Source organism: Sylvia atricapilla, chromosome 18, assembly GCF_009819655.1.
Source record: "Sylvia atricapilla isolate bSylAtr1 chromosome 18, bSylAtr1.pri, whole genome shotgun sequence".
Taxonomy (NCBI): domain Eukaryota; kingdom Metazoa; phylum Chordata; class Aves; order Passeriformes; family Sylviidae; genus Sylvia; species Sylvia atricapilla.
The window spans coordinates 8,409,445-8,429,695 of NC_089157.1; the positions used below are offsets into that span (position 1 = coordinate 8,409,445).

Here is a 20,251-nt window from a genome sequence, read left to right on the forward strand (position 1 = left end):
TGGGGTTGTTTATTGGTGAGTTTTTTGGGGTTGTTTTTCTGTTGTTGGTGGGGTGTTTATTATTATTGTTTTCTTTCCTCTCTCGTTTTTAAAGAGTATGAAATGTCACATGTTGAGGGAGGGTGTTTGGGCACAGCCACCTTGGTGGCTCAGAGGTCACTGAGTGTAGCCCAGCTGGGCACTGTGTGACCCCTCAAACACAAACCCAGCCAGGGAGCAGGTGGCAGCTAAAGCTGCTTGTGTTGTGTATGGTCTGAGCAAGACCTGGAGTCTGTTTTCCCCAAGTCCTTCTGCTGAGTGGTTTGGCTCTGCTCTGCCACCCCTGGGGACTCCTCAGCTGCAGTGACAAAAGCCCAGGAGTGAGGAGGAGACTCCTCTGTGGGCTGCACAAGCCTTTTGTTCCTTGGAATCCTGAAGGGTTTGCTCTGTCTCCCCTCCAGAGTGACCCTGCTGGAACGAATGAGAGAAAAGAAGTACTTGATGGAATTTGATGGGACTCTGGTGAAGTCGTGGCTCTGCCTGCTGCCCCTGGGCAGCCTGGCTGAGTTCATAAGAGACTTCTGCAGTGACTTGTTAGTTACCCTTCAAGGTGTTTCCTACAGATTGGAGACTGTTGACATCTCATGGAGTTCCTCTGAGGTTTGTCTTCTGGCATCTTTACCCAGCTCTGGGATGAAGGCTCAAACTGGGCTCTGGGTGTCTTTCGGCAGGACTGACCATCACTGAGGGGGCTGAGGCTGGCAGCAGGTCACAGCACAAAGAGCTTCAAACCTAGCTAAAAGCAAAAGTCCTTGCTGTGAAGTCAGAGACTCCTCAAGGGGAGAGTTGGGGGTGTATCTGCAGCAAAAAGTGGTGTTGGCATTGATGAGAGGAGGGTGTTCTGAGCTGCATTTGCTTTGATTAGTGATGGCAAATGTTTGAATCTTCAGATGTGTACCTTAAACTTTTCTCTGAGGAGGGCTGGGCAAGGGACTGCTGGTTTGCAAGGTTTTCCTGCTGTTGTGAAAACTCTTGTGTTGGTGTGAGCACAGCAGGAGTAGGACCTTGCAACCAATAATAGATTTGAAACTTCCAAGTTGTAGGATGCACAGGTTGTGTTTGTGTGTATAAAAGCTGCCCAGGTACTGGCTCTGACATCCAGTAAAAAACTTCTGCTATTTCACAGTGTATTTATAAAAATGTTGGAGAAGATGCAAAGGAATAACGAGTTCTCTTTTCCTCAGCTAATCAGAAATAGGTCTGTAAAATCTCTTCCACAGTTTCCTATTTTTGTCTATCCATTCTCAGGTGGTGAAGAAGCTTTTGAACACAGTGCTGTCTGCCTTGGATGAGCCCCCAGCCAGGTAAGTGCAGTGCACCTTTGTGACAACTTCTCAGAGAAAGAAACTTATATTTCTACCTCATGTCTGCATGAATTTAGGTATTTTCATTTCTCTGAAGGTTTTAATTCAGCCCTCACGTTTCTGAGTCTTTCTGAGCCTTTGTGAATGGGGCTCAGAGGGTTTTGCATCCCAACAGGGTTTTTACTTTGTTTGTAATTTTTTATTTTTCCTCAGAGCAGGAAATTAATTCTCCCTCTGTTGTTGCTGCCCTGCAGAGCTCTGGGAGCTCGTTCTTGGTGGTGCTGCTTGTCCTGCTGCCTCAGGGTGCACGAGAGGCTCTGCAAGGCCACCAGGAGAGTGGAATGGTTCCTGATCCCTGCCACTGCTGCCACCCTCATTGCCAAGGTTGCCCAACTTCGGCCCCCAGCAGTGAGTACCAAGGAGCTCTTGGCTTGTAACAACAAGGTACTCAGAAATATCACAAGTGTGGGACAGCAGACTGGGTTTACATCAGATCCAGTCTCAATTTGAAGAACTTCACACTCTTAAGCAAGGCTGGGGTACTTTCAGAAGGTTCTGGAACCACCTCATGAGTTTGGTTCTTATTGAAAATAAGGTGCCCAGGTTTGCTGTGATAAGCTTTGTTTTAAGTCTGGATTTGTTTCCCCTTAAACATTTGCTGTCTTTACTTCCTGGAACAAGCTTAAGCACAACCTGCCTGTGAGCACTGCACTTTTCCAGCTCTCTCTGCTCTTCGTTCAAGCAGTGCTGGGTCTGTTGCTGGGAATTTGTGTGTTCTGGGTGCGTTTGGGCCTTCCCTTTATAACTGCAGATTTCACCCAGTTGTCTGTTGCTGCCCTGCTTGAACTGTGGTTGTTTTTTTTCTTCCCCTCTGCGTGGGGCAGGTTCCAGGGGATGCTGAGCAGGGACCTGCAGTGGCAGAGCTGCTCAGTGGAGCTCTGAGGGACACTCGAACCTGGTTCAGGAACGCTTTAAAGAAGAAGCTGCTGGAGGAGCACCTGGAACACGTGTCCTTCTCTTCCTTCTCTGAGCTTCAGGTTTGTCACCTTCTAATACTGGCAATAAAAAGGGAATTTTACAGGGTCTTGAGTCTGCTGGGCTCTGTGGCTGGGTAGGGAATGGGATGGGGATAGACAGTGTTTGAAATACTGCTGGGCTGAGGAGCAAAGGGCTGGAATTGGTGCTGCTCAACTCACCTCAGTTCTGCTCTTCCTTGGCTATTCCTAAAGGCATTGCTGGGGTGAGGACCTGCCCCTTGTTGGTGTTGTCTGGCTTCCAGTATGTCCCACTGGTTTGTCCTCAGGCCTTCCAGCAGGCAAAGAGAGCAGCCCCTGCCAGTCTGGGCTTAAAAGCTGCCTTTTGCAGCCCTTTTCCTCAGGATGGAAACATCTGGCAGGACTGCAGATTGTCTGAGGCGTGTGGGGCATCTCTTCTACATTGCTCTTTTAATTTCCTTCTCCATTAAATCTCAGCACTCAGTATTTTGGGTTTGTTTGCTTGCAGGCCTGGAATAAGTTTGTGAATATCAGCTTTCCAGATGAGCAGTTCACCCGGACGTGGAGGGACACTTTGCTTGCAGATCTGAAGAAAAGAATCCAGCAGGTAGGAGATTCTTCAGGCAGGCTTGGCTGGTGGTCCAGAGCAGGTGGAGTGACTTGTGCTGTGCTTGGAGCAGGAGCATATGGAAACACGGTGGCTTTGGCCACAACAATTGCCACTGCTGTTACAAACCGGGTTCTGGAGGCTCAAGATTTGCCATGGCAATGTCCCATGCTGTAATCTTGGTGTCAGTGGCCTGGCTGCAGGCCCTGGTGCTGCAGAGGAAATCCACATTCTCAGCAATTGTCACCTCTGTAGTTTAAAGAACCAGTGAGTGCAAAGTAAACAACTAAAGGCTCAAGAGAAGCCAAGCTGGTGCTTCTCTTTTCATTCCTTGTGCACAAATGGGGCTGTTCAGACTCCCAAATGCACACCCACATGTGTAAGTCCCTTCCAAACTGACCCTGTACATCTCCTCATCTCCTTTCTACAGCAGTTACACGTTTCTTTAAACCATTGGTTTTCACAGGGAAATCAGGAAACAAGTATTTTTTGCTGTGAGCCTGACTTGGAGAGGTGGCTATTAAGTAATCATGCACTTTAGATGGAAATCATTAAAATATTTTCCAAGCATTTATTTGTTTGATGTCTCTTCCAGACCCTCAGAAATGGGCTGATGCTCAGGTTCCTTTTATTGTCTTGATAGCAGCTCTGCTTCGTGTGTCAGGAGAAACACTTTGGAGACTGAGCTGATGAGAAATCTCCTTTTTTTTGCCCTTTAGGAGCCCCCAGTGAACCAAATCTTGGTGTACTGTTGTCAGCACCACCGGCTCACACAGGTAGACTCCTCCATCAGCTGCTGCTTCCAGAACTGTGCCACAGAGGCTGTAACTGCAGCTTGCCAGGTATTGTGTTTGCCCTGGGAGAGAAAGGAAAGTGGAATTTCACAGCAATTCTGTGGCACAGAGATGTGCCTTGTGGTGGAAGGGCAGGTGGATGTTGCTTGAGTGGCTGTGGATTGTTTGTTAAACCAACAATGAAAAATGGCAACAAGAAATCAGGAAACGAGATCCATGAGGAATGTTTGTGATGTGTTTCCACCATGAGCTCTGGTGTCAGGTGTGTCACAGGCCTGTTTTGGAATATACCTCAGCACTGGAGGTGACTCCTTGGTGTCAGTGCCAGTTTTGAGACACAGACACAGTGAGGGAGCCCAAAATCTGACACACCCCCTCCCTCTCTGTGTGCCCTGGCAGATGCACAGCAATCTTCTTGACAAGATCTCTGCCTACAACATGAGCCAGTTCAGCCAGCTCGTGTCTGCTGTCATGGTGAAATCGTGGCCAGTCAGGGGTGGGCAGAGTGAGGGGGATTTTGACAAGATTCTGCACCACCTGCTCACGTGGCCTGACATCAAACACGTCTTCAGCTTTAATGGTATGTCTGTAGTTGGGTTTTAGGAACCCCTGAGAAGCTTCTCTGCCTCACTGCTGCCACTGCACAGAGCAGCAGAGAGAAATTGTCCTGCTCTTGTTTTAGTCCTTGTCTCAAGGCTTGAACTGTTCAGCTTGAGTTTGGAGAGGGAAGGCCAAGGAAGAGGGAGCCACTGTTCCTCTTGTGCTAATCTACTGCAGCTTCCTCAGGATTTGTGGACCATAACTTCTTTCTCTGAGAAGTTCTCACAAGTTATTGGTACACAAAAATGCCAAGGAGTAGGCCAAGTGAACAGATCCAAATGGCTTTTGTTTGCCCCACAGGGTTTGGGTCTGGGCTCTCCATGCAAATTTTCCAAATTGCTGTCCTGAGACCCTGGTTTTGTTCAGGAAGGGGTTGGGGGTGGTGTGAGTGCACAGGCTCTTGGGCAGGGCTGCAGCAGGGAATGGAAGGGCTCTGTGCCATGGCACGGAAAGGTTCCTGGTTCTGCCTGGTTTTTTGGGAAGTGTGACATGCTTTGTTTCTGGAACAGGAGCAAATGGAAGCCTTCTGGACAAACTCACACAGGAAGCAAAGGATGTGATGGCCACAGCAGACTCTGTGCTTACGAGTGTCACCGATGACATCCACAGCGGCCGCATCCTCGTGAGACACCTGGAGGAGGTCTTCCAGCACGAGGAGCACTTCCTCTGCATCTGGGACACCAGTAAGAGATGAGTTCAGAGGGGGCATGGTTGGCTTAGAGCATCAGTGAAGTGATGCTGGCCTGCCCAGGAGGGGCTCCAGGGGCGTCAGGAGTGCTCAGGAGGGGCTCCAGCAGTTTGGAGTGCTGTGTCCTGGCTGGGCAGGGAGCTCCCAGCTCCAGTTTGTGTTGTCACTGCGGGTTTGTGACTCTAATTCCCAGCCTGAGTCGGGGTGCAGGGTGTGGGAAGTGTCTGCTTTGTCACTCCAGGTGAGTTTTCTTTCAGAGCACCAGCAGCAGTCAAGGGAGGAACAGGAACTGCTCCAGAGAAGCCTGAAAGAACTGCTGAAGCTGAGGCACGAAGAAGTCACACAGCTCAGAAGAGAGCAAAAAGCAATAGGAACCTTCCTGAACATGTGCAGGAAAGTGCAGAAGTCTGTGAGAGGTAAAGTTCTGGGGGAGCAGTCTGAAAAGTGGCAACTCCAGAAAACAGCATTTTCCTTGGAACTCTCTTTGCTTTGGGAACAGGTTTGATTCTAAACCCCCAAGTGAGGGTGAGGATGGGGGGACTAAACCCAGAGCTCTGGGGGGTTCAAGTGAGTGTGTGTGCATCAAAGGACACTCGCAGGGGTCCACCTGCCTGGTAACATTTTGTGGCTTGGGGTTTGGGATGGAGTGAGCTGGAGGCAGGCTACAGCACCTCATCTCCCTCTGACTTGTCTCTGGTTTACAGTGAATGTAGGTGAAGTGGAATTTGAACACTCGCAAGATCTTCGCTCAAAGAGACTGAATCGAGTTGTGGTTGTGGGAATTAGACCCCTGCAGTCCTTCTACAGCCTGAGCCCAGAGCTGAAAGAGTTTGCCCACAAAATGCATGCTTTCAGGGACAGCCTGATCTTCCAGCAGTTCTGGGAGGAAGCAGCACAGAAGGCAGGAGAGAAGTATGAGTGTGACTGTCCGGAGGAGGAGGAGGAGGAGGAAGAGGAGGAGGAAGAGGAGGAGGAAGAGGACGAAGAGGAGATGGTTCCTGAGTTGGACCTTGGTGATGTTCTGGACAGCGTGATCCGCCCTTGCTTTGACAACTATGCAATGTTGTATGATGATCTCAGGTCAGGAAGTCTCACACTTTCTGCAGTTGATACAATTTTCCATGAATTCAGAAATCATCCTGAGGATCTCAGAGCAGAGCTGAACACCATCTGTGGGCTCCAGCCTGCACAAGACACAGACTGGATTGACCAGAGAGTCCAGCAGATCCAGCAGTACCATGAAATGCATTTAACCTTGGATGCTGCCAAGATCATTGCCCATGTCAAAGAGAGTTTAGGCCTCTCTGGTGACTTCAGTATCCTGGAAAACTTGTTGCATATAGTAAGTATCCCTGTCTTTGGTTTTGTACTGTCAGGATGTTGGCTAAATTTGAACCTTCCCAACAAGTCTATCCCAGTCTGTCAAGAGCCATTCCTTGTCCCAGAATGCTTGTTTGAGGTAAAAATCAGATGTTCCAAGTGCTTTTGTGTAGTCATTCCTTGAAGAGATGATGATACTGCTCTGTTGGGGTGTGGCTTTGCAGAGGGCTTGTCTTTTTCTGCTGCAGAACCAGTGGCATTTCCCAGTTCCAGACTCAGTGTGTGTTTGCACTACTTGTTTTCCAGACAGAAAAGCTGGAATCCTACAAGACCCAGAAGCTGGATTTCATCAGCCCTGAGCTCATGGAAGCCAAGAAACTGCTGCAGGGGATCACTGTGCCCCGCCGGGGATGCCTGAGGGAGCTGGCCCAGCAGAAGGAGTTTGTCTGCTGGGTCAGAGAAGCACTGAAAGGTGTGTGCTGCTCATCCAGGAATTACACAGAGAGTACTGGAAGGGATGGCAGCTTGTGTGGGGGCAGAAGGAATACTGCATCCCTGACCCATCTGCTTGGTGCCTTCGCAGCTCCTGGTGTTGATAGTTACATCTCTGCTGGGCTGTGGTGTGGAACGTGCTGTGGGGACCCTTTAAACATGCCCATGCAGTGTGGGCTGGTGCAGCACACTGTGACCACCCTGCTGGCAGCTGGGCTGGGCCTGGAGGGCTTCAGTAGCTGCTGCTGCTCAGTTCACACCCGTTGTGACCGAGGGTGGAGTTGTGTGTCTGCCAGCTGAGCTGGCACCCTCACCTGCACACACCCCCAGGCACTGCTCCCATCCTGGCTGGGGATCCAGGGGTCTGTGGGGGTCCATGGATGGATGGATGGCCTGGGAAAGCTGATGGGGAGAGGGCAGCTGCACAGGAGCTGCTGCTCAAAGCATTCCTTCCTGCTGTAGAAGGTGGTGACAAGGGATGGTTTCCCAGCTGCCTCATCCCTTGTTCACTCCTGTGTCGCCTCCTTTCAGACATAAACGAGCTGAAGGTGTTTGTTGACCTGGCCTCCATCTCTGCTGGGGAGAACGACATGGACGTGGACCGTGTGGCCTGTTTCCACAGCACTGTGCACGGATACTCCTCCATGCTCTACGAGCTCCGCCACGACTCCGGCTTCGAGGACTTCATGAGCTGCCTGCAGAAGCTGTGGAGAGCTCTGGACAGCGATGAGACCCTCCCCCAGAAACTGGTGAGTTCTGCTGGGGCGGGACCTCTGCATCCTCCTGCATTTCTGCCTTCCAGGAGCGGCTGGAAGTTGGACTGCGCTGGGCAAATGGCACCTGTGCAGGGACATCACTGCGGCTCTTGTTGTTGGAGGAAATATATCTGATGTTTGTGCAGCACAAAAACTCACTGCAGCAGCTGTGACTGGGGTAGCACAGGTTTCTCCAGGGCTTTCCAGTGTGTGTGATGTGGTGTCACTTTGCTCATGCAAGTTTGATGGTGTGAAAGAGGGGAGGCAGATGCCTGGGGACCCCTTGCTCCTCTGCAGCAGGGCCTGCTTCTGTAGCCAGAGGTGTTGGAGCACTGTGGGCTCTGTTCAGCCTCCCATGGAGTGGGTTAGGAAGAGGTGTGCAGAGGAGCAGGCTGAAGCCAGTACTCATTCCTTTCATCCTTCCCTATCACAAAACTCTTGTGCTAGCCCAGGCTGTTTGTCCTGGTCATGTGTAAAAGTCAGAGATTCTGGATTTCAGAGCAGCCAGGACAGTGCTGTGTCTCCTCTCCCCACAGCGTGCCTCGGCTCAGCACCTGGAGTGGCTGAAGACAGTGAAGGAGAGCCATGGCTCTGTGGAGCTGTCCTCGCTGTCCCTGGCAGCTGCCATCAACAGCAGAGGGGTCTATGTGCTGAGGGCACCAGCTGATGGCCAGAAGGTGAGCTCACCCAGCTCCTCCTGCTGCCCCAGTGCTCCCCTGGCCTCGGGCAGAGCCTCAGCCCCAACCATGCTGACAATTTCTGCTCTGCAGGTCTCCTTGGACAGTGTCCTGTGCTTCACCCTCCCGGGGAGCTCGGGGGATGCTGAGGCCACCCGGAAATACTCGCTGGCAGAGCTCCGTGAGCTGCAGAACAAACTGATGCTCATGTCAGCCAAGGGAGAGCAGGGCCTGGAGGTGGAGAGGTTCTCTGAGGTCAGATTCCAAACCTAGGGGCTTACTGCTGTTGGGGCCAGGGCTGGATTTCCCTTGAGTATAAGCTTTTAAGGCTGTGGTTGACAGTGGAGTTGCTGAGGGTGGGGGTCACAGGCACGTGGGTGTTCTTGCCTTTGGTTCCTTGTTAAGATGGAACTAAGCTGGAGACAGAACAGTGAACTGGTGGCCTTATCCTCTGGCTGCACTGGGGATTGTCCTGACTGGCAGCATCATTGTACTTTTGTAGCAAGCTGGGAGTTCCTGACCTTCCTGGGGATGCTGCTCTTAAAAAGTCACAGAGAGTCTGTGGTTGCTGTCCAAGGCCTGACACACTTTGGGACCAAAGACTTTCCCTTCACTGAATGTCTTTCCAGTGGTTTCATGGCTGAAACTTGTACATCAGCTTGTTTCTCTCTCCTCTGTCCTCACACAGGTCTTTTCCAATGTCCAGAGACTTGCCCAGGCCTTTATAGACCTTTACTCAGCTGGGAACGTGCTCTTCCGCTCCTGGATTGCCCAGGTGTATTGTTCACCCCACAAAGAATCCTGTGTTTTTATAGACTTCTCCCTGGGCCCCATCCCAGAGCTGGAAGGGCAAGGGGACGTGGCAGCTGTGCTCCCAGCCCTCTGCAAGACCATGGAGAGTTTCCTGGAGAGCTGGAAAAGCTTCATGTACACAAAGCGACTGGAGCATTTCTACCTGAACTACTACAGCGCGGAGCAGCTGGTGTACCTGTGCTCAGAGCTGGGCCAGGGCAGCCCCAGCCAGGCTGCCCTCATGATGCTCTCCTTCCTCAACCGCCAGTGCACCGAGCAGGACATCCTCACAGCCCTCAGGAGCCAGGGGCCTCCCAGCCCAGAGAAGGCTGTTTCTGACTTCCAAGTGCTGCTGGATGGGGAGAAGGACCTGAGCACCCAGCTGGAGCACATCTGGGAGTGCTACATGAGCAACATGGGCTCCTTCCTGCCCAACTGCCTGGACATTGACACGCTGGGCGTGTGGCTGAAGAACTTGGCCAGCAGGGACAAGGCATGTGTCACCAGAGACTTCCCTCAGGACCTGCTGTGCGTGGGCCAGCCCAACCTGATCACCTGCCCTCGCTCTGAGGTGCTCAGTTCTGCTCTGGCCATTTACATGAACAGCCCAGAGCAGCCCCTTCCCACCTTTGACGAGGTGCTGCTGTGCACACCCCAGACCAGTGCAGAGCAGGTGGGGCTGTTCCTGCGCAGGTGCCTCATTCCCTGCCCCGGGGGGGACAAGATTTACACCATGCTCTACGCGGACGAGCTCAGCTACGATGTCAGCTGCAGGGCAGAGGAGCTGTTCCAACGCCTGCAGTGCTACAACAGATCCTACAGGCTCATCATCCTGTGCAACTGCGAGCGGGACAACAGCTACTTGCCCTCTGCCTTCAGCCACTACAAGGTGCACATGATTCCCCAGAGGTCACAGGCAGAGATGCAGCAGTACCTGCAGCACCACTTCCGAGTGGCTCAGCCCTCCAGCTCGGCTGCAGCCGTGTTCAAGGAGCACATGTGTGTTGGGATTGTGTCCTCCAAAAGAGCTGGCATGGGTAAGATAGCCTGTGCAGGGGGCTCTGCTGAGAGTTCAAAACCATTGTTGGGTTCACCTTGCCACGTTTTGTGCCCAAGTTTTGAGTATCTTGGTCAGAAAGAGCAATTCAGACTGATCAGTGCAGTGAGGCAAAAGCTGGAAGTCACTTTGTCCCCTGGTGTGACTTTAGAACAAACACAAAATAGGACAGATTCAAGTCCTAATAAAGAGTAAAGCTTCTCTTAGGCAGTGGAAGGAAAATAAACCATATGGATAACAAGAGCAGTGTGTTGTATTCCAGGCTCCAGCTGCTCAAACCAGATTTAGACTTTCTTCTGGAATGGCTTTTAGGAAGCTTCAGAGATTTTAGGGCATGGGGTACTTAATCATTTTATTTCCTTCTGTCTTGTTATGGTCATATGGTCTATCTCATCAAAGATATCAAATATCAAAGATATTGATGGCTTTAATTCTTGTGGTGTTTTTTTTATAACAGGGAAATCTCTGTATGTGAAGAGGCTTCATGAGAGACTGCAAGAAGAGCAGCCTGACTGTACAGAACTTCTGGAAACCATCAGACTGATTGAACCAGAAGTGGATGAAGATAAAGTGCTAAAATCTCTCCTGCCTTTTGTGAAGAGAGAACACCAGACAAAGCCCATGATATTCCATTTTGATATCACCTCCTCAGTGAGTACATCCCTCCCACAGCTGCCTTGTCCTACAGGTCTTGTGTGGACCTTTGCAGGAGCTTTCTTTAAAGCTTTTGTTTCTCAGTTAGCCATTTCCCTAGCATGTGTTTTCTAATCATTGTGTGAATAACACAAACACCCTCAAGGTGATTGAACTCTGGAACAGTTGCCCAGGGAAGCTGTAGAGTCTCCAGCCTTGGAGACATTAAAAATGTCTGACTGAATGTGGTCCTGGGCAGCCTGTTCCAGCTGGGCCTGCTTTGAGCAGAGAGCCTTCCCACCCTCAGCTGTTCTGTGATTCTGTGGAGTTGTGATGGATAAATAAAGAAGTGCCTTGGTATCTCTTCTTGTGGTAGGTGCAGCGTGGAATTCCAGAGTTTCTCTTCAAGCTCTTGGTTTTGCAGTACCTGACAGACAATAATGGCAATATGTGGCTGCGGCAGAAGTGTCATCTGTACATCATTGAAATCCTGGAGGTGTCCCCAGTGCCAAAGAAAGCAGCCAGACCTGTATGTACCAGCAATGCTCCTTTTCTGGGAACTCCTCTGTCACTTTGCATGTGTTTGTACATAGCTGTGCTGACTTGTAGAGACTGTAACTGTAAACACAGCGCAGGAGTTCCCTATTTCATTGGGGGTGTGCTCTATCCCATAACAAACTGGTGCTCGTGGTGTTGTACAAAGTGACGTTAACACCAGACAGCAAATTAGACCTCTCCAGTTTCCTTGGATTGGTGATTCCTGAAGACCTGTTAGTCCAAGCCTCACTGCTCCCAGTGTAACATTTACAGGAAACATAAAAATGCAAAAATCTAATCTCTCATTAATTTGTGTGTTTGGAAGTAGGGGAATATTTATATGCAACTGTAAGAACAAAATGTAGGAGTGACTGGAATAAATACCGACAGTTTCTTGTGTGAAGTTTCCTTTGACATAGCCCTGAGAAGGGGCTGGAGGTGATGCCAGGCTCATGTTAGGAGGGAATAGGATTCATTGGTGCACTTTAGATGGAAGAAGGGATGCACAGGGGAAGAGGCTGGCTCCTGTTCCTCAGGTCTGTGGTTTTAGGCAAGCAGACTGTTAAGAACAGATTAGCTGAGCTGTTGAAGATTGAGGCTACAGCTCTGTGATGACATTTTAATTTCTTTCTTTTTCTCTTCTCCAGGTGTCAGCGAGCCAGAAGTATCACTTCTTGGATTTGTTTCCTAAAATAACATGCAAGTCTCCCAAAGAAGTGCTAGAAATGGAGACACTTTTGAACCGTTCTGGGGGTGTTTCTGATGTGGGAATGGACAAGGAGGAATTCTGCAGTGAGGCTTTCCAGAGACCCTTCCAGTACCTGAAGAGGTTTAACCAGGGGTGTGACCTGGACTCGTTCTGGTACGAGGCGCTCTCGGTGGAAGGCAGCCCTGCGGAATGTCTGCAGCTCTTCCTCCTGCACTGCGGGGTCATGGATCCCTCCTGGGCAGAGCTCCGCAACTTCACCTGGTTCCTCAACATCCAGCTGAGAGACTGCGAGGCTTCTGTCTTTTGCAACCCTGACTTTATCCGGGACACTTTGAATGGTTTCAAGAACTTTGTGGTTGGCTTCATGATTTTAATGGCGCGGGATTTTGCCACGCCCTCCCTGAACATTTCTGACCAGAGTTGGGGAAGGAAATCCTCCCACCTGGAGAACACGGCGGAGGAAGATCTGCTTCCCTTCCGCATCAGGAAGAAGTGGGAGTCGGAGCCTCATCCCTACCTGTTTTTCAACGGGGATCACACGTCCATGACGTTCATTGGTTTCCACTTCCAGCAGGTCGGGAATCGCATTGACGCCATCAATCCTCTGAACGGCAATGTCATCAAGCAGGACATCATGACTGCCCAGCTGTACCAGGGCTTGTTACTGCAGAGGGTTCCCTTCAACGTGGCCTTTGATCAGCTGCCTCGCGACAAGAAGCTCGAGAAGCTCTGCATGGTGCTGGGGCTCCCCTATGTGTTTGACCCCGACGAGACGTACGAGCTCACCACCGACAACGTGCTGAAAATCCTGGCCATCGAGATGCGCTTCCGCTGCAACATCCCGGTCGTCATCATGGGAGAAACGGGCTGTGGGAAAACCAGGCTGGTCAAGTTCCTGTGCCAGTTACGCCGGAGCTTTGTAGAGGTGGAGAACATGAAGCTCGTCAAGGTTCACGGAGGCACCACGGCAGAGATGATCTACGCCAGGGTCAGAAAAGCAGAAACCCTGGCTAAATCCAACAAGGAGCAGCACGGGTTGGACACCGTCCTCTTTTTTGACGAGGCCAACACAACAGAGGCCGTGAGCAGCATCAAGGAGGTTCTGTGTGACGGCACGGTGCAGGGGAAGCCCTTGGCCTCAGACTCTGGCCTGCGGATCATCGCCGCCTGCAATCCCTACCGCAAGCACACAGACAGGATGATCCAGCGCCTGGAGCTGGCTGGGCTGGGCTACCGGGTCAAAGCCGACGACAGCAGGGAGAAGCTGGGCTCCATCCCGCTGAGGCAGCTCGTGTACCGGGTGCACGCGCTCCCGCCCAGCATGATCCCGCTGGTGTGGGACTTCGGGCAGCTCCACAACAGCGCCGAGAAGCTCTATATCCAGCAGATCGTGCAGCGCGTGGCAGAGCAGCTGCCCATGGCCGAGGGCGAGGTGAGGACGGTCACGGAGGTGCTCTTTGCCTCCCAGCAGTACATGAGGCAGAGGGACGACGAGTGCAGCTTCGTCAGCCTGCGGGACGTGGAGCGCTGCATGGAGGTGTTCAAGTGGTTCTACAGGCACAGCCACCTGCTGCTGAGGGAGCTGGAGAAGTACCTGGCCGAGAGGAAAGCTCCCAGGGGCGGTGGTGACAGAAACGACGTCATCTGGGCCTTGGTGCTGGCGGTTGGGGTCTGCTACCATGCGTCTCTGGAAAGGAAGGAGCCGTACAGGACTGCCATCAGCCAGGTCCTCCCAAAGCCTTACGACACCCAGAAGAAGATTTTGGAAGAAATCTCCCTGATGCAGGACTTATTCCTGAGTGGGGTGCCACTCCGGGATACCATAGCAAGGAACTTGGCCTTGAAGGAAAATGTCTTCATGATGGTCATCTGTATTGAGCTGAAAATCCCTCTTTTTCTTGTCGGGAAGCCTGGGAGCTCCAAATCCTTGGCAAAAACCATCGTGGCTGATGCTATGCAGGGCCAAGCAGCTCATTCTGATCTGTTCAAGGACCTGAAGCAGATCCATCTTGTGTCTTTTCAGTGCAGCCCCCTCTCCACTCCAGAGGGAATCATAGGCACTTTCAAGCACTGTGCTCGATTCCAGGAAGGGAAGAACTTGGAGGAGTATGTATCAGTGGTGGTTTTGGATGAAATTGGGCTGGCAGAAGACTCTCCCAAAATGCCCTTGAAGACTTTGCATCCACTTTTGGAGGATGGCTGCATAGATGATGACCCTCTTCCTCACAAAAAGGTTGGCTTCATTGGGATTTCCAACTGGGCGTTGGACCCTGCCAAGATGAATCGAGGCATCTTTGTGTCTCGTGGGGACCCCAGCAGAGAGGAGCTCATCGAGAGCGCAAAGGGCATTTGCTGCTCGGCTCGAGGGGCTTTGCAGAAGGTCGAGCAGTATTTCCATCACTTTGCAGATGCATATGAAAGCATTTGCAAGGCCCAAGACAGGGAGTTCTTTGGTCTGCGTGACTACTACAGCCTCATAAAGATGTTTTTTGCCTTAGCTAAGAGCTCCAAAAACGAGCCCACGCCTCAGGACATCGCCGCGGTGGTTCTTCGGAACTTCGGTGGCAAAGATGATGTCAATGCCTTGGAGATATTCACTTCCAAGTTGCTAGAAAAAGGGGAGATAGATGCTCATGACATCAGTAGGATAGAGCTGATCCGACAGAACATTTGCAGCAGTGCCGAGGATGGGGACTGCAGGTACCTGCTTGTGTTGACTGAGAACTACGCGGCGCTGCAGATCCTCCAGCAGGTTTTTTTCACTGCCCGCCAGCAGCCAGAAATCATCTTTGGCTCCAGTTTTCCCAAGGACCAAGAATACACCCAGATATGCAGGAACATCAACCGAGTGAAGGTCTGCATGGAAACCGGCCAGATGGTTGTGCTCCTCAACCTGCAGAACCTCTACGAGAGCCTCTACGATGCCCTAAACCAGTACTACGTGTACCTGGCCGGGCAGAAGTACGTGGATTTGGGGCTGGGCACCCACCGGGTGAAGTGCCGGGTGCACCCCAAGTTCCGCCTGATCGTCATCGAGGAGAAGGAGGTGGTGTACAAGCACTTCCCCATCCCTCTGATCAACCGCCTGGAGAAGCACTACCTGGACATCAGCACCATGCTGGACGCGGGCCAGCGCGAGGCCGTGCGGGAGCTGAAGCGCTGGGTGCAGGACTTCACGACGGTCAACACGGAGGAGCACTTCATCAGCCAGCAGCAGTACAGCCCCGCCGACGTGTTCGTGGGCTACCACGCCAACGCCTGCGCCTCGCTGGTGCTGCAGGCTGCGCAGCGCCTGGGCCCAGACCACGCCGCCCTGCCCCTCGTCACCGAGCAGGCGCGCCTGGCCCTGCTCAACTGTGCCACCCCCGACGCCGTGGTCCGCCTCTGCGGCTCCGTGGGGCTGTTCATGGCACACTCCCTGGCGCACACCTACTTCAGGGCGCAGCAGCACACGTCCTTCGCCGACTTCCTGGGTGCCCACGTGCGTGCGGGGTCCGGCCCGCAGACGGCCTTCACCGAGGTGAGTGGTGTGTTCCCAACCCTGAGCCGTGCTCAGCTCGTTCTGGGGCGCTCCCAAACCCTCTGAGCCGTGCTCAGCTCATTCTGGGGCGCTCCCAAACCCCCTGAGCTGTGCTCAGCTCATTCTGGGTGGGTCTGAGCTGTATTGCTGCCCCTTTGTGCCCAGGTCACCACCTTCTCACGGCTGCTCACCAGTGCTGATGCTGCCTGCCTGGAGAGGGAGGTGCAGGGCAGGGCCCAGAGGCCCCAGATCCTGTTCCTGCAGCAGTTTGACACGGAGTACTCCTTCCTGAAGGGCATCCGGTGAGTCTGGACCCGGCTTTTCCTGCTTGGAATTGGCTGGGGGGGGTGTGTGGGCAGAGCATTTGGAGTGGCACATCTGGAAAAGGGAGGCTGGGCTGGTTCAGGACAGACCTTGTCAGATCTATCCCATGAGATGGGATTTGGTGTTTCTCTCTCTCCTCCTGCAGCAGCCAAAGCTAATGTGGAGTGACTGCTTCTGTGGTCTTTCATGTTTGGTCTTTACATTTAGTGACTTCTGTTTTCACTCTTCAGGGATTTCCTGGATGCTACTTCAGGAAATAAAGTCCTCATTATTCAGACAGACTTTGAGGATGGCTCTCAGGATGCTCAGCTCATTGCCTCAGCCAAGTGAGTTGGGTGTGGAGTGGTTCAGTTCTGCCTGGCCAGTCCTCACTCTGGTTATTGATGCTGTTCAGGGGTCTCACACTCAGGAATGTGCAATCCTTTATTCTGTATCAGAATGAATCTAAATGCACTGATTGTATTTCAGACAATCCATAACCCAGGTCAAAATAAGCTATATTGGGTGAAATGAGCAGATAATCCCCACTGAAGTGTGAATTCTGGCCACTGGCTGCAGAAGTCCTGAAGATATATGGGTCAAGGGATAATTCAGGGCACAGCTGGAGGTGGCAGCTCAGCAGCACAGCTGGGAGGAAGGAATGGGAGTCACCTGTGTCCTCTCTGAGGAAAGACCCGTGACCCTGTGTGTGCCTTTGCTCTTTGCTGCAGGTACACCGTTGTCAATGAGATCAACAAGGTGGACCTGGGGGAAGTCTCTGTCTTTGTTTACTTCATCATGAAACTTTCCAGGCTGGAAGGAGGAACATCCTATGTGGGATTCCAGGGAGGTGGGTGTGCCCCTCTGTCCCTCCTCACTCTTCAGCTGCCTTCAGGCAATTCTTTCTCTTGCTCACTGTTCCTTTAAATGCTGAGAGCCTGGGCTCAGTGTGTTCTGTGGGTTCAGAGCTGCATCCCTGTCCCACAGGACTGCCCAGGGGATCAGAACCTGGCAGTTCTGGGTGGGAGCACCTTGCCTTGCCTGCTGACAGCCAGGTCCCCTCTCCAGTCAGCTGGAGAGCAGCACACAGCCATGGGTAACTCTGGGAGTGTTGCCCTCCAGAAGCTCTCTGGAGCAGGTGCTGGTGTGTTCAGCAAGGTTCCTCTGGGTCTGGGGGCTTCTGGAGGCCTCAGAACCTTGGAGCTGTCAGGCAGGGACAGGTGCAGCAGCAGGTTCTGAGGGCATTGTGCTTTCCCTTCCTACAGTGAGAGTCAGTGAACTCTGAGCATAGCCCCAGGTAATCCTGGGGAAGCTCCTGTGGAAGAGCAAGCTGCAGGCTGGGAATGATTCCTTGCTGCTCTCTGCCTGCAGGGCTGTGGCAGTCGGTGCACATAGATGACCTCCGCAGATCCAAGGACATGATCTCTGACCTGACAGCCCTGCAGAGCCTCACCATCAGCCAGGTGTTCTCTGAGGATCCAGGTGCAGGCACAGGTGAGCTATGTGCTGGGGAAAGGGGGAGCTGTGGTCCCAGAGTTGGCACTGCAGGAACTGATGGCTGGCACAACGGATCTGGTGACTGTCCCTACTCAGCACCTCGTTTTGGGGGGGTCACCACATGGCTCCCAACTTGTATTTGAGTCATTACTATGACTTCAGCTGATCAAGCAAGTCAGTTTGGTATTTCCCCCTTTTCTTCTTAACAGAAATGTGGCATTTGCACTGCTTAGAGCCTGAGTGCTCTGTCCCAGCACAGGAGGCTGCAGATGCTGTGTGGCAAATACCACTGACAAGGATCTTTCTTTCCCTTCAGCTTTCTCGTGCTCTCTTTCCTTTCACCACACTGCCTGACAGGAGTCAGGGAGAGCTTAAGGCATTAGCTCAGTGTCACATTTCTTCCAGCTCTTGCTGCATGAAGCCTGACAGCCTGAGCAACTGCAGCTGTGTTTGAGAGGTGAATCTCAGCTACTCATGCAGGTGCCAATGGATCTGTGACAGATGTTCTGCTGCTCTGGGATGCAGTTGCTAAAATAAACTCTCATCTGACTGATGCAGGAGTGCACTGCTGCTTTCTAATAAAAATTCTACACCTTAGCTGCAGCTCTGCCTGCCGATGGAGAAGCACAGGAGGAAGAGATGGAGGTTGAAACATCAGTGCCAGAAGCAGAGCACCATGAGGTCAGTTTAGAATACATTTGTTTGCCTCTCCGCTGTCACTTTGGCTCTCTGCTCTGTCATCCATGGGTGCAATCCACCTTTTGTGTCTCCCTTCACCTGAAACCTATCAGCAATATTTGCAGTGTGAATGTTACTGATCAGCCACCTCCCCACTGCCCCATCAAAATCAACATCACTACAGACATAAACCATTCTAAGGACTCTATAATTCCTTATTTCATTCTTCTGATTTTTGAAAATCAGCTTTAAGAGTTTCTGTTGCCTTTCTCAGCCTGGAGGTGGGAGTGTGGTCCTGAGCCTCATCCCAGCTGTGTGCTCAGAGCTGGAGCTGGCTGAGGCCAAGGCATTGACACTGCCTCGTGTCCCCTGGCAGCCCCAGCTGGATGTGCCCGGCACCAGAGACAGGTGGCCTTTCCCAGGAAGGGCGGATTCTCCCTGGTCACATTAATTATTTCCACTTCTTTCCTCAAACTGCTGAATTCTGCCCCTGCAGGAATCTTAACTCAGCACAAATCCTGTGTCATGGGCCAGTTTGAAAGGGCCACAGAAGCTGCATCATGTTCTTGACAGCAAAAGCAGTGAGAACTGCAGCCTGAAGGAGGCTGGGAACAGGGATGCCAGGCAACAGTTCCCTCTGAGGGAGCACTGTAAATCCCTTAAAGGGGTGTGCTGGGGACAGGAGGGACACTCCAGGTGAATGACCTTGTTTTCCTGGCAGGGTGAGATCCTGGACACCACTGTGCTGCTGAGGACCTGTGTGCAGAGTGCTGTGGGCATGCTGCGGGACCAGAACGAAGACCTGAGTCGAAGCAGAAGGAGAATTGAGATTCTGCTTGGCCTTTTCTCCAAAGAGGATGAGCTGAAAGGTGTGTGCTGTAGGGAGTGTCCTGGACTTCTGGGGACCACCAAAACATGGCAGTCAGGGCACTGGGGATCCAAAGCTCCTTGCTGTGGTGCATTCCCAAGAATGTGTGTCTGTGTTCCAGTGTGTTGGTGGATGTGGAGCTTTTCTGCTGTTCAGGTGGTGGCTTTTTCTCTGGCTGTGCTGGCTGGTTTTTTCCCCAGTTGGCCAATTATTGAAACAACTGTCAAATACTGTGCTTGGTGGGATATTTGGGTCCAAGCTAATAGAAGAGAAAACACAAAGTTCCCTGTTGTTTTGTAGCCTCGTTCCTGAAGATAACCAAGGCTCGTCTCTCCAGCCTGTTGAAGAAGCAAGAGGAAAATTCCCTTCACCCGAAAAACTGGGTGCTTCGGGAAGCTTCCAACCTCAGTGCTCTGCAGGAGGCAGGTACCTTCAGGTGAGGACAGCAGGACTGCCTGGTCACCTGCAGCCTTCCAGGAGGAGTCTGCCAGTGGCACCTGTGCAGCAGAGACAGCAGCTTTGTGTAATCTGAACATTGGCAGTGTCAATCTCTAGTATGTGCTGGGAACTCTCTGAAGGCAATTCTGGCCTGTCCTGGGGAAGGGTGAGTTAGAGCTGAGGGGGACAGGGATGCACAAGTGCTGGAGTGGAACAGGGGGATTGCATGTGAGCCAGGACTGAGAGAAGTGCAGGGGCTTTTTGTTGGTGGTACTTTTTCCCATAACGGCAGCATTAGGATTCTGTCACATGCAAGTGTCAGCAGTTATTCAGGACAGGCACCTCCTGTTGTGCTGATGTCGTTGCTCACATCCCCTCTGGGTCTCTCCGTCTCTCTCTTCCCAAGGCACACCCTGTGGAAGCGAGTCCAGAAGGTGGTCACTCCCTTCCTGGCTCTCCTGATCGCTGTCATGGACAGGAATGGCAACCTGGAGCTGCTGGCCAGGCCAGGAGCTAACTGGGTGACAAACCTGTGGATGTTCATCTTCAATGACACCAAATTCCTGAGTGTCTCTCCCGCTGTGGGGAAGAACAGGTGAGCCTGGGGGAGCAGGGGCTGGGGTGGCAGCACTGGGAGCAGCCCAGCCCTGCCTCTGACCTCCCCAGGCAGGGGGATGGTGTTTGTTGGCTGCTCCACCAAGGCAGCAGGGCATTGCTCACAGTTCAGTCTGTTCTTCCTGCCTGGCCCTGAGTGCTCCTGGGCTTTGCTCCCTGGCTTTTGGCATGTTCCCCCTCCTTCCCCAGCCCCTGCAGCCGTGTGCTGCCAGCACAGCCTGCTCAGGGAGTGAGCCATGTCAGAGTCCTGCAGTTCTCTCCCCTCCCAGGGCTCAGTTGCTTTCTGCAGCCCCTCACCTCTGTTGTCTGCACTGTGCTTCCCAGACAAAAGCC

General features: G+C 52.3%; 1 protein-coding gene across 1 annotated transcript in view; it reads left to right on the plus strand.

The window, feature by feature from the left end:
- RNF213 (ring finger protein 213) overlaps positions 1-20,251 on the plus strand; it is a 45,163-nt gene that overhangs the window by 8,886 nt on the left and 16,026 nt on the right. The window contains 26 exon segments of the mRNA XM_066332271.1: positions 441-639; positions 1,288-1,343; positions 1,598-1,751; positions 2,228-2,380; positions 2,847-2,945; positions 3,665-3,787; positions 4,139-4,319; positions 4,849-5,022; positions 5,285-5,443; positions 5,732-6,369; positions 6,654-6,819; positions 7,371-7,588; positions 8,131-8,271; positions 8,365-8,526; positions 8,960-10,100; positions 10,578-10,771; positions 11,130-11,282; positions 11,938-15,519; positions 15,685-15,821; positions 16,074-16,169; positions 16,554-16,672; positions 17,194-17,316; positions 17,918-18,000; positions 18,719-18,866; positions 19,166-19,301; positions 19,710-19,898. Coding sequence (XP_066188368.1) covers positions 441-639; positions 1,288-1,343; positions 1,598-1,751; positions 2,228-2,380; positions 2,847-2,945; positions 3,665-3,787; positions 4,139-4,319; positions 4,849-5,022; positions 5,285-5,443; positions 5,732-6,369; positions 6,654-6,819; positions 7,371-7,588; positions 8,131-8,271; positions 8,365-8,526; positions 8,960-10,100; positions 10,578-10,771; positions 11,130-11,282; positions 11,938-15,519; positions 15,685-15,821; positions 16,074-16,169; positions 16,554-16,672; positions 17,194-17,316; positions 17,918-18,000; positions 18,719-18,866; positions 19,166-19,301; positions 19,710-19,898 — 8,724 coding nt within the window.